General features: G+C 39.5%; 1 protein-coding gene across 3 annotated transcripts in view; it reads left to right on the plus strand.

Moving 5' to 3' along the window:
• Nucleotides 1-15,418, plus strand: part of WWC3 (WWC family member 3) — a 457,878-nt gene that overhangs the window by 168,394 nt on the left and 274,066 nt on the right. For 2 of the 3 annotated variants that reach the window (XM_085622192.1, XM_085622193.1), the window contains one exon: nucleotides 5,386-5,465. The exons of the other annotated variant lie outside the window; for it this stretch is intronic. In XM_085622192.1, coding sequence (XP_085478318.1) covers nucleotides 5,386-5,465 — 80 coding nt within the window. The remainder of the gene's footprint in view (nucleotides 1-5,385; nucleotides 5,466-15,418) is intronic. 3 annotated transcript variants of the gene reach the window in all.

Below are 15,418 nucleotides of genomic sequence, written 5' to 3' on the forward strand. Positions count from 1 at the left end.
AATGCATAATGATCTGTGAACATGAAAAAAGTTAGAGTTCTGCCAAGAGAGTGGAAAAGAGTGTCATTTTACAGTGATACAAAGAAGGAAGAGTGAGAATGGAAAAAAATGTTATGGAAAAGATTGAAAAGAAAGGTGGATTTGTCTAGGGGAAGCAGTATGGGAATGGGTACACATAGAGTAATGAGAAAAACAGCCATGAAGGAAAAAGGGAAGAATGAGATAACTGTAGGAATGAGCTAGATGTAGAAGTTTAGGGATTGACTAAGTAGAAGATTATGGTTACAGACTGTTTTGGTACCTGTATGTACATCTTGTAGAAAATGTCCATTGCTTTCAGTTTGAGGTTGCTGAAGCGCCAAGCTTCTTCTAAGAAGTTGCCTGTTTGTACAAGGTTTTCTTCATTGTCCTGGGCTGGATGGTGAACCATTGTGCTTTTAGTCATTTAGTCTGACCATATTTTATTTTATGAATTTGATTGCAAGTTTTAGGAAGTGAACTAAGGTTTACTGTTGGTAGTTACAGCATGGGCATGCTAGCAACTTAGCTTGAGATCTTTTAGCCAGAACACCATTAAGCAGAAGAGTGTTGCTGCAGGCCATGCATAATAGTATTTTTTGAGATAGTGTGATCTTGGCTCTGAGTTTCTTTTCCACACTTCTGAACATTTTTGGCCTGAGGAAGCTGTTGTGTTTTTCAATAATTGTGCAATTTTTCTTGGCGTTCCTTTCCTGTAGTCCTTGTTGTAGCAGTACTGAAGCCCCCTTTTTCTGACCTTTAGGGAGGACTGAGGATCTTGAAGTTCTATTTTGTTCATGGAAGTAAGCAAATTGCATAGATGGATTATAAGCAGGTTTTTAGATTTTTAAGGCCTCCTTCCATGCTTTGCTGAATTCTGTCTTGACACCATAGTGCGTAATGGCATTTTCTGCTCAGTCTTCAACTAGCATGTACCCTAAATCTGCTTCCAGTTGTGTAGTTGTTGAAGGCCAAGGGAAGTCAAGACTTTTCCACAGTTCCCCTCCAAGCAACCTATTGCTGATGTGTCCACACCTCATATATTTCTTCCCTAGCATACAATTCCTCCCACTGCCACTTGTATTACATGTCTTAGTTTTGTGGCTGCATATTGCTGTTTTTTGGTTAATTGTTTGATGCCCCATGCAGCCCTTGTGGGGGTCTGCACCAGTGCATCCATAGTGTAATTCTTCAAGGTATGAGAGATGGCCAATGCCACTCCTAGATACTTGAAGTTACTTGCCACTGAGTTTGGATGGTTTCCCAAGGATAATACTTTGTCTAACACACTTATTTCTTGAGAACACCAGACCATAACCTTTGATTTAGTTGGATTGGCAGAGTAGCTTCGCATTAGATTGTGTTGGGTCTACAAGGGTTTTGCATCTATCCTAAAATAGAATCATCTATATAGAGGAGCCGAGCAATATTTGCTTCATTAATTCTAGGTCTGACTTGTGGGAATTCAAATATCTTGGTGTACATGCCATTTCTGTATAGATTAAATTTAAATAGCTAAGATAGCCTGATGCAACCTTGTTTCATACATTAGTTAGTGTAAAATGGTTTGGATCCTGCGTCATTGGTGCTTTGTGTGTTTGAACCTGAGTAAATGCTGTTTATTATTCACTCGCTCACTCTGCTGAAGCCGTGTTGGAAATCGGAGCCGCTTTGAAAATCTTCTTCAAGAGAATTCATTTCTCACGGCGGACGCCCCTTACCGCCTTGACATCCCCTGTGGATAGAAATACCATACCGGGAGTGATACGGCGCTTTCAACAGTGTTGGTTCATCCTTGACCTGCATTGCCTGTATGATACAGCTGATTTAATCGCCATTGGGCCTACCTATTGGGGAGTCTATACTACAACAGCGCCTCCTAATTTGGAACCGCGATGCCCCAGGCGGTCTTCCCTTGCCTTAAATATTGGGCCACACCGTGATTCACTATGGGTGTCTTCACTGTTCAAGTCCCTTCCTGAAATGCCTTGAGGGTTGCCCCCTTCCTGTTCCCTGTCCTGAGGAAGATCCGCTGAGGTTACAAATTCCCTCGGTTGCCGTTAAGCCGGAACGAAACGTCGACGCAATTCCCCCTTGAACCTGGACCTATGTTATTGTCCCCTTTTCCCCATTCTGCATAGGAGATTAATCTCTTTGTATATGTATTGAAATTGTATGTTTTACGTGTTGTTTGGCCAGGTTTATAAAGACTTTATAGGATATCAGTCCCACTAAAATATTGTAAATATTACCCTTGAATTCTCTAACTTTTTTTCCTTTCCACTTGAGCACTTTCTTCACACGTTCCTCCCCGGAGCAACCCACCTTCCCTCCTTTCCTTTCACTATTTAATCAAATAAATATCTTTTTTTTCAAAATATTCTTGGTTGTTGCACATTATATATCTAATAGATATCCTTGGGCCTAAATAAGGTGAGCTTACCTATGTAATATGTTAAAAATATAGAAGAATTACCAAATAATTACTTATTCAAGAGATTGGTCCAGGACCATTGTTTTTTGTATCAAATTGACACCCGGATCCGGTGAATTTGTGGTTACCCCTTTGTTTATGATGGTTTATTATTCTGGGCACAAACCCATATTCTCCAGTTTCGTCCATAGCAATTGCCTGCAAATGCTGGTTTAGTGCTTGGGTAAAGTCCAAGATTGTAACAGTCTGTTTCTTGACTAAGAACTCCTAGGCTCATAGAAGATGGTAAAGGTTGAAAATATGGTCTATGGTAAAGAGGCCTCCCCTGAAGCCGCTCTGGATTTTGTTCAGGATGTGGTTATCATTGACCTATATTTTTGTTCTTGTTGTTAATGAGGCTGATGGGTGTGTAGGAGCTGACGGTTTGCCTTTTTTTATAGAACGATATTGGCAGTCTTGAGTTGTGAATGTTGTGGATTGGCCCTCACATAATACAGAGGCCCTTTAGCAAACTATGACATTTTTTAGAGTCTGCTTATTTTACCTCATATTGACAGTTTAGCCAGCAGTTTTGCACTAGATTAGTACGCACAAGAGTTTAGGTTGTAAGTAGACAACTTGCTAATAGTTAGATTAATGGAGCCTCACCCTCTGTTGATGCTGCATTTTGTTGTATGGATAGAGCTCACCATTGGTGTATGTTGCATGTAATTAAACACCCTTTGAGGCAGACTCAACTTGATTAAACTGCGTTAAACCAATTTTTAATGAAAACAATGGCACCTAATGTGCTTCCATGCTGGTTAAAGCCATAGTGTGACATATTGAGCCTTCCTGTCCAGAACTGACAAATCAGCCACCAGGGGAGGTAGCTAATTTCCAAATTGATGATTATTCGTCAGAGAAAATAACAGTGATGTTCTAGCCTGGGACAATATCACAATCGTGGCACCAAGACGTAAGTTGGTACTCCCTGCTCATTTGTCTCCAATCTAAATTTCCACTTACCGCTGGATCAGTGGCTCAATTGGAGGGACAGGAATGTTTGGGAAAATTGAATGATTGTATCCACAGGAAGACTGTCTTGGCTGACCCAAATGTAGTATTAGCTGGTATATTTAATATGGTTTACGTTTTGTGTCCTGATTTCTTTTTGTTTGTATGTACAGATATGGTGTTATTTGTTACATTTTCAGGCAAGTATGCATCTACAGCTGCAGTCACGTTTATACTGTTTGGTTTGAAAAGTTACTTCCCTGTTTTTTATGGATTCAATTAATAAAGATGAAACATTTTATTCTAATAGCTACAGGTAGGCTGCAACAGGTATATCTGGTTCAGAGCAGTATTGTCTTTCACTTTTTTTTAGTTCAGCAGAGTGTTGTAGCTACTTCAGAACTCTTTGCTTTGGGGCTGTGGGAGAGAGGGGTGACTGGCCGAAGCTGGTAAGGGAAGATACCCAGATGGGACAAGGCCGCGGAATCACTCCGGGTTGGTCCCCCTTCTAGTCTAGTCTGAAGATAAAAATGTATATGATTATTTAAGGGGTCCCTTCAAGTAGAAAGAGCTGAATCAATGAATCATTTATATTGGCTGTAGTTGGTGGCAGGTAGCATCCAGATGGCTAAGCTTTAACATCTGAATGACTTGTAGAGCTGGAAGACCTTGTAAAATAATGATAGCGCATATTTTTGTATGGTGATTCTAGCTTACTGTGGAGGCTGCGATATGTCTTCAAAGTGGGCTTGATGCAATTGTGGCTTCTTGAGCTAGGTGCAAAATGGACAGTTCAGATCTGTGCTCCTCGACTTCCAAAAATAATTTCTCCTATGAGCCTAGCATACCACCGACGTGAGACTGCCTCAGCACCGCCACTCAATCAAGATTACACTGGTTTGCTCAGTGGCTTTGGTGGTCCTCCAGCGAATGCTGTGGTGGCGCCCCCGCTGGGGCACCACTGAAGTCTTAATAAGGCCCTTAGTATCCACAGAGACAATGACATCTGATATGGTGACTTGTTAGGTCTACAAAGTAAAGTGGGCCTGCTTAAAGTGTCAGATGCACAATCCGATATTGTGCTTTTTGAATAATGATTTACAAAATTCAAAGGAAGATGGATTCCATGTTCAACCCTATCAATGCTAATGTAAACGGATAACCTCTTTTCCTGAGGAATGAACTTTTTTTTGCGGCCTCTTATTTTTATCCCTATTTTTCTCTGAGTAGTATAGTAGACATGATCATAATAATAGGTGCATGTGAAGAATGTATGAATCTTTGTTCCACAAAAATATTTCTTGTAGTATTGAGTAGTAGATTGTAAGTGAAGAACGGTATGTTTAATGAAAACTTTTTCAGTGTTCGACTCTATTTCATAAATGTACAACAACCACTACTTTTGTTTTTGTAAATATATTTAATACTTTTTTCCTGTTATGGTGATAACATCTGCCGTTTCAGGTAATCAATCCAGCACCAAAACATGTATTACATTTGTGACTAGAATTCCTAATCATTTAGGATATGGAACCTTGCAGAGTTTGTTTCACAAATCTCCTTGTGATTGTGTCCCACTTATGATTCACGGATCACCATCATATAATGCATAGGCTCCACCTATCCAAGTAATACAACAACGACCGCAATAATCCAGTCACATTCCCACAGTCTTACTGGATGTTTTGGGTTTCGATACATGTAATTTGATTTTTTTTTCAGTCTGGATGTGAGACACATTTTTTTTGTAGTACTACATCAACTAAAATTGTGAATATAATCTCAAAATGCAGGTTATGTTGCAAATGCAAACTTCCTGTTATAAACAAAATAGCTCTGAGCAGTGAGCCATTGTTTAGAGTCTCCATGCTAACATTATGTATGAATAAAATCCAAATGTACTTGCTTGTTCGTGTTTGAATTATGTATCTTTTCAGCTTTCTAGGCTGAAGAGGGAGCTGGCACTCATGAAGCAGGAGCTGCAGTACAAGGAGAAGGGAGTGGAGACATTACAAGAGTAAGTTGACTGTTCAGTTGGAGCTTGAGCAGAGTTGGCACAACCACACACATCAGCAATTGGTGATTAAAAAACGCAAAAAAAGTACGCTTTCCATCTCTAGCCTCTGGACGTTAAATGGCATAGACCAAATGAATATTCCTGTTGCATTATTATTAGTAGTAGTAGCAGTAGGTAAAGGTAGATTCTGAAAGATTTACTGTATAAAGAATCGCTATTTTACTAAAGACAAGGCTAGCATTATGCATTAACTTTTATTCACTCCCTTTTGAGCAGCAATCATTTAAAGTTCCAAGAATCAAAATGCAAACTATATTAAAAACAAAGAACTTTCAAGTCCATATAAATATCCCTGTCCTCTATGTTCTACCTCTTTTGTTTCTCTTCTGCGTATTTTCCTCCTTCCTTGTTTTCATACCATCAATCCTTTACTGGTTCGAAAAAAATAAACACAAATGTATCTTTCTTCTCAAACTTCACCCGTTCATCAACTTAATACCCTAGTACTTTATCTCTTTAATCTATAGTTACATCATTTGTAAATCAACCTCTTCTTCCAAATAATCTGGGAGGGTGTAGTGGGATAATGCTAGCCTCTTTGTCTTTTATAAAATCGCGATTCCTTATACAGTAGACCTTTAAGAATCAACATTTTATGGCAAGACAGGAGGCTAGCATCATGCATGTTCAAAGTTTCTTTAAGTGCAGAGTGAAAAGTTCTATTGGTCTAAAACAAAATTTCCTAAATATATCTGCATTTGACCAATCTGCTGTTTTTATAATTTCATCCAACCTTCCCCCAGACATAAATGTTTTATTTGCCATGGCACACATTACCGAATGTGCCAAATATCAAGTCAAATCAATTCCTGCTTCTTTCAGTGCAGACTTAGCCCACGTGGCAATGGTTGCATTAGTTACCATGTGAATTGGTTTAACATATATTAATAACTGATCCACTCCAGCACTCCTTCTCCCAACATTCTTCACTCATCTTCTTTTATACATTTAACCACACATAATTTTGGTGAATTACCTAAACTTGGATAAAATATAGAAGTTGACATAGTCTTCTTTTCCAAATTCTGAACAACAGTCTTGTTGGTTGGTAAAATCTGTTAGATACCTCCAATGCTCCCACATCTGAAACTCTTCTAAAAGAGATTAAACCCAACAGAGTAACTCATTTCTAGGACAACTCACTTACTCCTAAATACTTATTGAAGCGACTGATATTTTGGTTTCGGATTTGTTTTCAACCTTATTCCTTTCATCAGTCTACAAATTAAAGTACTCTTTCCAATTAAATTCCTTGCATTAAAGAATGACCTATTGCCACAGCTGATCTATAACAAGTAACTGTTCTGTAAAACAGTCCTTTATCACATAACTCTGCTAAAACAAAAAACGCTACTTCTATTTTGTCAGCCTCCACGGGATCCAAATCCCTTGCCACGCACCAACATAACTATATTCCTCATGCACTCCTATATCTTTTCTTAGTTCCAGGGGCCCATAACTCATTGAGCCACCCTGAAGCTAACTCCAAACGTTTTGTGAATCCTCCTGAATCTCTGAATTTCTCCAAACTATAAGGTTGTGCAAATCCGGTTGATGCTCTCCCTCTTCTACTCCTTGTAACAAACCTCTTTCGCACCTGACCAAATAAGTCATCTCCATAGCCATTTCCATAGCTGGTGGAAACCAGGCTTGGGTCTTCCAAAAAGGTGTTACTAACACCAATTAACAATTCTTCCTCCTACATTGTAACAATACTCTCTGAATCATGACAAATGAAGTGAACGCATACACTATCATTCCTGTCAAATCCTGTATGAATGCATCCACACCCTGGAAGCACAACGATCCACCTCCAAAGGACCCAATAAATTCTGAATTTTCTTGAAATAACTGTTCTCTAGTTTCCAATTGCTGAAATCTGTTTGATACCTCGAGTTCTAGTCTGCTACAACATTATGCATCCAGGTAAATACTCTGCTTTCAAACCAATCTTTCGTTCTAAACAGAATTTCCACATTTCTTTTGTAAAGTCTGCTAAACTATTCGATCTGCTCCCTCTTAACTTGTTGATATAAGTCACTGCCGTCACATTGTCCATTTTTAACAACACTGACACTTCTTGCAGATGTTTGAAACTGCGCAGGGCAAATAGTCCGGCTTTCATCTCTAGACAATTGATGTGGTCCTTTCTCTCCATCATATTCCAAACTTGTCCTGTCCCAAACACATTGCTCCCTACCCTGTCATGCTGTCATTCGTTTCCAGAATAAAATCTGGGCTTGTTCTAAATATTGCACAACCATTCCACGCTTTCAAATTCTCAATTCACCATCTCAACTATTCCTTTACCTCTAAGCTCACTGCTATCCTGTCCCCATACCATAATCCTGCTAATGCAGCTCTCTTCAGTTTCTGCAATGTTCTGTAATTCACGGCCCTGGGAATACTGTTTGTATTGACGATGATTGTAGTCCAATCACCCTTGCTGAAACCCTTAAATTTATATCCTCTCTTCTCATTACTTATTTTTATGTCTTCTCTTATTTTCTTTATTTTCCTCACTGGAAGCTGTGACTGACTCTTTACCATATCCACAACAAATCCTAAAAACTCCAAGGTCCAATCCGGAATGAGCACAGACGTCTCTAAGCTCACTATGAATCCTAGTGATTCCAATAAATCCTTAACCATAATCAAATGCTTTCTCAATACTTACCACTTTGACTCATTTTCAAAATGTCATCTAAATGAACAATTATCCTTAAACCCCTCTCTCTAATAACGCACTACTGATCGTGATATCTTTTTAGGTCACCAGGGTGCTGGCGACAATCCGAAGAAGTACAACTGACCCATCTGAACTGTAAATATCTTTGACTTTCCAGATGTATTGAAATTGTGAAATAAGCATCCATGAGATACAATTTCACAATCCAATCCATCTAATAACCTCTCTTGGATAATGGATATCCTTGAAATGTCTGGAGTATCAAATTGGTTTAACTCCATCAAGTTTATAACTCTCCGCCCGTTATCTTTTTCCACTGCTAGAAAAAGTGTACTAACATATCATATTTTGTTCTCTTCTATTCTTACTATTGCATTTTTTGCTAACATCTGCACCACTTCTTCTGTGACAATATCCTCCAAATTCTTCAGAAAACGTACCTCCTTCCGTTCCTTCCTTTGAAAAGCTTCCAAATTCAAATCTACCAGATAACCTTTTACCTCTGATATAACTCAAGGGTTGTCCATTTTCTTCTCCCATTGATCTACAAACCATCTGTCTGCCACTAATCCTTTCTTGGGTAGAACCAACATTTTTCTTCATACTCACCTTGACCTGTAGATGAACTTTAACCTTGACCTCTAGCTCTCAAAGCTCTAGATCTACTTCCTCTCCTTTAGGAATAAAAGCTTGTCGTTTGTCTATAATATCCATTTCCATGGTAACCGCTTCCTTGATTCGTTCAGCCACTGCCTATCTATTGATACAGCCCAGATTTTTTTTTAAACTAGATGGGGTGGAAAGAGCATTGTGATGGAAGCAAACCAAAATATGGAATACACTGCCTTTGGGCATTAAAGGTGAACTCAGTCTTCTTTCTTTTAGGAAAGCTGTAAAGACCTGGTTGTTTAAATCGTGGTAATTCTGCCGGCAATCTTGATCACACTTTGCAACTGAAACAAATTGCGCTTAGACGCCCCAGGGCATTAATGCGCTATATAAATGAAATTAACATAACATTCCCTTCATAGTGGGACTTATAATACCCCGGCTGAGAGTTTGCCCTCTCCTCCCAGCCCTTCCATGAAAACTGTTTCCTGAATACACTTTAATTGAATTCTGAGTTCTATCTAGGCTTGTAAATGTTTGAACATGTTTCCTAATGTTCGTCGTCATACAGTCACCCAATAAAATCTCTTTGCCCTCCTCACTGGACTTAAACCCATAAATGTACCAATTTCAGATTTATGCACATTGAAATCATCTTGGGCCATTCGGCCAAAAAAACAGCAGTCACATTACCTAAAAAGCATATCTCTTTTTGGCACCATCATCTTAGAAGATAAATGTTGTCATATGTTACTTTTAAATATGCCTTTTCTACTAAATCAAACATTCTTGCCGCAGGCTAAAGGATGTCTAAAATCTTGTCCTGGCAATGCTTGAGGGATTTTTCTAGCCCTTTCCTTAGGTCTTTGCCCATTTAAAAAAGGTATGTGATCTTTTCTGGATCTATATTTGGTGTCATAGTTACTTTCTCTTTCATTACAGGGTGAGAGCATTCTGCTCTCATTATATTCCTTTCATCCTTCTCTAAAGGCTTCCTTAGCCACAATTTAATATATTCTGCCAAGTGATCCAGTGGCCACCATTCCTTGCTCCTGCTGTGTCTAATCTCCCTAGGATTAAATAAATGTTTCCCCCAATAATTCCAACACTGTTAGCTCCCCTATTCCTTTCTTTCTTAAATTCTCATAAAATTGCTCATCCAAATAATCTGTATAATATAGATCTATAATGTATTTGTCAATAACTTGACGTTCATCATATTACTTCAACTCCTACAGTTTTTACTCCTCATATGCAATGCTTGACTGCTCATCTTGTATGTTGCTTTGGACATCTACTCTTTTTGAGTTGCTAGGGACTCCTTTCCTCTCATTTACATTCATTAAGAGCTTACTTTTTTAATAGATATTCCTCCTGGACCCCTGCGTAAATCACCTCCTTCCTCATAGATGGAAAAACATTACCTGAACACTTCTTTTGTAAAACCTCCTTCATCAGATCCTTAACTGCTAAATGCTGTTCTTGTAACACAATCTTTCTAATCAACTCATCCTGTAATACTTGCCGCGACTCTTGCTCTGTCATTTTGCCAAAAAATCCTTCCTAAAAACACCTATATTATAACAATAGTAGCTCCCTTTATAAATTTCACTGCTGTGTTTTTTTAAAAATAGACTTGCTAATTCTCGTTACAGCAATAACTGCCGGCACCGATCGCATTGCTTGGCAACAATATCAGTTGTTAATGGTGCGCGAGCTCTGCTCCAGAACGTTTACTTTTCTGCTAACATGCTCTATGTCCTTTAGAAATATGTGTTGTATGATGAGCGTACTAGCTCTCCAAGGCTTTCAGTTAAAAGGAGCTCATACGCTCTAGTTCCAGTAAAAACACACGCTGTACCAGTGCGCATACAATTGCCTTCAACTAACAGCCTGAATAGGAATCTGGCTTAAATCACGGCTTACGCGATGTGTCGCCCACACACAGTATGCAGCGGCACATTACGAGTGCCGTTCTAGTCTAAATACTTGTTTGGTAGCAACGTCACTGAAGCAGATCGTTTCCTCTTGCAGCTCCACGCCCGTGCCACCTCAACTAAAAAGTAATTTACTACTTTTTAAAACAGTAATGCTTATGAAAACAAAATATATATTTTAGCAATCTATCGTCAGGCAAACCAGTGATACCTTCTAGAAATAATTAATTTAGCATGTTTTAAAACATAAATACATTGTTATTGTTTGAGACCTAATGAAGAAAAATATATCTGCTCTAATAAAGCTCCCAAAGCCATAAATTGGGTTTATATAAGTTCACATAAGCTATACAATATAAGCTATCCTTATACAATTTCTTAAATATCTTAACGTTACCTATTCATGAGTAATACTTATCTGCTCAGAGGCAGCAAACAAAAGAGGAAGAACATGGACAAGGAGATTTATATGGACTTGAAAGTTCTTTTTATTGTGATGTAGTTTGTGTTCTGATTCTTGGAACTTTTAATGGTTGCTGCTCAGAAAGAAGTAAATAACTGTTAATTCTTAATGCTAGTCTCCTGTCTTGCCATAAAATTATCTGTAGTATCGTTAGCGTTATAATTATTATGATTATTAGTATTAGAGTAAAAAGCTAACGTGGCATTCAGAGCTATATTTTAACATAAGGACGTATTTTGACTTAAACACAAAAAAAACACAAGTGCCATGAAAAACAGCTGCATGCTTTCTGTACGTTCGTGTTACCGTGCATTCGTGCTCCAGCAGTAGGATTGTGGTTATTTTTTTTATTTTTATTTTTTACCTGAACGGACTTGAAATTACACGACATGGCATCATTTCGGTAATTTCACGTAACAAGCATAATGCAGTCGATCATTTATTTCTTTTATTCTGCAAGTGTACTTTTAGATGTTGGGGCCTTTCTATATATGTTCAATGATAAAAAAGAAGTCACATAAATAATGATAAAATCAATTTTATCTTGTGCAATTTTGATGATGTCATGACATTATCGTTTAGCCCATGCTGAATTCAGTTCTACATTGAAGAAAGAAATATAGGTCATGAGGGAGTTCTCTATATTATGTTGTGGTCTTCCCCTCTTCTCCCTGACCTCAAATTTTCTTCTTTAGAGGGCAACCCTCTTTTCTGCATAAGCCTTTCTACATCCTGTAGAACCAAGGGACTCTGTGGATATCATTTCCACTAGCTTAATGAGACCTTTCCTCTTGCACATTACTGGTGGCAAATACTTATTTTTAAAAAACTGTTCCTAAGTGATCTGCAACAAACAATTTGAAATATACAATGTTGTCGCCATTTTTCATATTCTTATCTTGAGATCGAAGTAGAACTCTTGCTTTCTGGATTAGGCAGGAGTTCATATTTCAACAGTCCATGGGGAAAAAGCAATGATAGTGAATCACGGGATGCATAAAACAGTGTTATGCGAATTAATTTCTCTTTTCACCAGATAGTCTAAAACAAATTCCACAAAAAAAAATACAGACATTGTGGGATAGTTTGTCTAGATGTCTTTGCATGCCCTAATACTTGAGAGCAAAACTTATGACCTGTTCTGCTGGATATTTAGATGATGATCAGTGGTACATCATTCAGGTTTATTGAGAACTGAAGCACACATTTGTGGGACCGAGGGTAGTTCATTTTCAGCAAATAATCGCATACTGCGGGGGTCATTCCTATTCTATCTCAAAATGTAAAGAAAAACAAAACTAGCAAGTTGGTGTGTTGTTTTTCTGACCACTCTTCTTTTAGCCCTTGACTCGAAGTAAGCCTTCCCCATTTAATTTACTTTGATTGCGACTCTACTCTGCCCACTGATATTAGATCAGTTTAGTTCCTGAGCCGTAAAATTCAGTTTGTGGCTTTAGTAGCTTTGCCTGGTCATTTACTTGGACTTTACCACTGATCAGTGAGCAATGGTGTAATGTACTATTAGCCATGAATCTCAGTCTAGTCCTGTTCTTTGTTCATTCCCCTGAAAGAGAGCTATATGCTTGCAGGCTCCTGCACGCAATTGCGCTACTTACCCCAGTCACATGGTGATGAGGCTGTATTTCTCTTCATCCTTGGCTCCACACTTGGGTGCTGCCAGGCATTAGACTTTCTCACATTCATCAATATGAGGGCTCAGGCATCTCTGCTGCAACCATTAGAATCTGCACCTGAGCTAGTCTTTCGGAATGTTATACTTTACTACCCTGGTCAGTGGTTAATCAGCACCAAACAAGTTAAACACCAGCCAGGCAGACCAGCATTCATCCCACTCCATCTAACATCACTGAGATCTGACAATGAGGTGCCAATCCCTTCTGTTTAAATCTTGTGTCACCTAAAGGTGCTGCCTAATGACACATTCTATTGGGAGTCACGTGGAATGTTTGGGGTAGTGGAATAGCACTGAGCTTCTAAAACGCCTTCACATGGAAGGGCATTGGTGGTGCAGTCGGGATTTTTGTAAGAACATAAGTTAATTGTGCCACCAGCTCACTCATTACCCCAACAAGATCAGAGCCGTTTTAACTTCTAAGTTTCGTGATCAAGCCACTCATGCATGTTAGAGACCTAAGCCTCTCAGTAAGTAATCTCTCCATCGTTTAACTGTAAAGGATCATTGCAGACGTGGAGTTACTATGCTTTGACACAGGTTGTTAAACTCATGCAAGCGCTTGCCATGCTTTGGACCAAGTGTCTTCTGTCTTCGCTCTCTTGGTCAGACCATTGCTTTTTTAATGTAAATACATTTCAAAGCAGGCCAACCCAGGGCTCGAAAAATGTACTCGACCGCTCGCAAATGCGAGTGATTTTTGTGAAGGGCGAGCCAGTTTTCAGGCCTACTTGATCGGCCTGGCGAGTGCTATCTGCCGCCACTGCAGTAGCCGGTGAAAGGCTTTAGGGGGCAGCACGCACCACCTAGCATAGTGGTGGTGGTGCGGTGTGCGGTGAAGGCTCTAGGGGGCAGCAGGGTACGACGCCAATCAAGTGGTGGTGCGGTGTGCGGTGAAGGCTCTAGGCGGCAGCAGGGTGCACGCACCACCTAACATAGTGGTGGTGGTGTGGTGCGCTGCCTATCGTTTTGTGGGTCCCAGGGCCGTCAATCGTGTAGCGCGCGAAAAGCGATACCAATGGCGGCCCAAGACATCATTTTGGCCTGCCCCCGCGCTGTGCTGCTTAAAGTGCAGCAGTGACGCAGCACGCCACCACGCGCTCTCTTCAGTGGAGTCGGGAGTGCAGGGCGATTTGGCTTGCCGTCTAGGAGAGGTGAGTCGCAGTTTTTTCCATTATGTACGATTATGGTGATGTTAGGGCGCTGAAAGTTTTATGCATTCCTCCTTTATAAAAGCAACCTATCTAAATGATCCTGTTCTCTTCTCACAGCTCTAGTCTCCTCTGCTGGAGTGACTGTAATCCCTGTGTTGGATGGCACAAACTTAGGAGGGTTTTGTTTTTGTCCTTTGCAACGATTCCATCTGTAGTTGAGGGTTTCTAACAGCCTTGAGTTGTGACCTACCTTCATCTTGGTTTAAATAATTATAGATCTAGTTGCCAACACATTTGCCCAGCTGCGTAATATAATATATATAATATAACTTTGCTGACAATTTCAATTTGGCTAGTGCTACTCTCTCATTTCCCAGCATATTAATTGTAAGAGTTTTTTCGAATTTCCTGAACATTCATTTGGGAATGCATATCAACGGTGTTGCAAAGTAATAGAATAGGTGTCGTAGCACCTCCATTTTAGAAATGGATAGTTTCCCTCTTATTGAGAGTGGCAGCGTATTCCGGAAGCTATTTCCACTTCTTTTCACTGCAGTGCAGGCGTTGTATTGCCATTTAGTAGATCGCTTTGTGCTCAGCCTATTTGTACCACCAGCTTTCTCATTGCAATATATTCCATTTCAATCGCTGCGATTTCAGGAAGGGACTGTGCATCCATGTTGTTTTGTGTTGAGTAAATGTAGGACTTACTCCGGTTTACTTTAAGACCAGACATGGTGCCGAATCTCTCTAATGTAGTTATAACCACACATTTCAGATATCGCTTGCGCCAGGAACCTCGTATACGCCTCTTTTCCCTCCTCGGGTGCACAAATGCTCTCATACTTAGTATGTAGATAAAATTCGAAAAAGGGTAATAAAATGTATCACCTACTTTATTTGTTATTTCCCAGAAAAAAGTGGGACATGAGCTGACTCTTACCTCACCTGAGGTCCAACAGCTTCTGCGTCTCAACAGCCATAATTGTGACCTCTTGCCTTATAACAAAGTAGATCAACGCTTTTGATTTTCCGATCACAGTAATCCTTGAACAATTTATCCGATCACAGTAATCCTTGAACGATATATATATGGTCATCCTGTATCTCACTTCTTCAAACATACATGTGTTCATATTATTAAACCCAAAACCCGAAGTGCGTTAGAGCATACAGCATTCTGTGCTGAGTTAATTCAAGAGTCAAATGGAATAACCCTGCATGATAAAAAATTTAGGGGGAGAAGATTCCATTTGTATTAACCCACCTTCTCTCCATGACACAATTGATGTCGTATCTACTTCTCCTTCATCTAGGGGATGATTTCAGAATGTGTGCCCTTTTACAG

This window comes from Triturus cristatus, chromosome 8 (assembly GCF_964204655.1).
Source record: "Triturus cristatus chromosome 8, aTriCri1.1, whole genome shotgun sequence".
Taxonomy (NCBI): domain Eukaryota; kingdom Metazoa; phylum Chordata; class Amphibia; order Caudata; family Salamandridae; genus Triturus; species Triturus cristatus.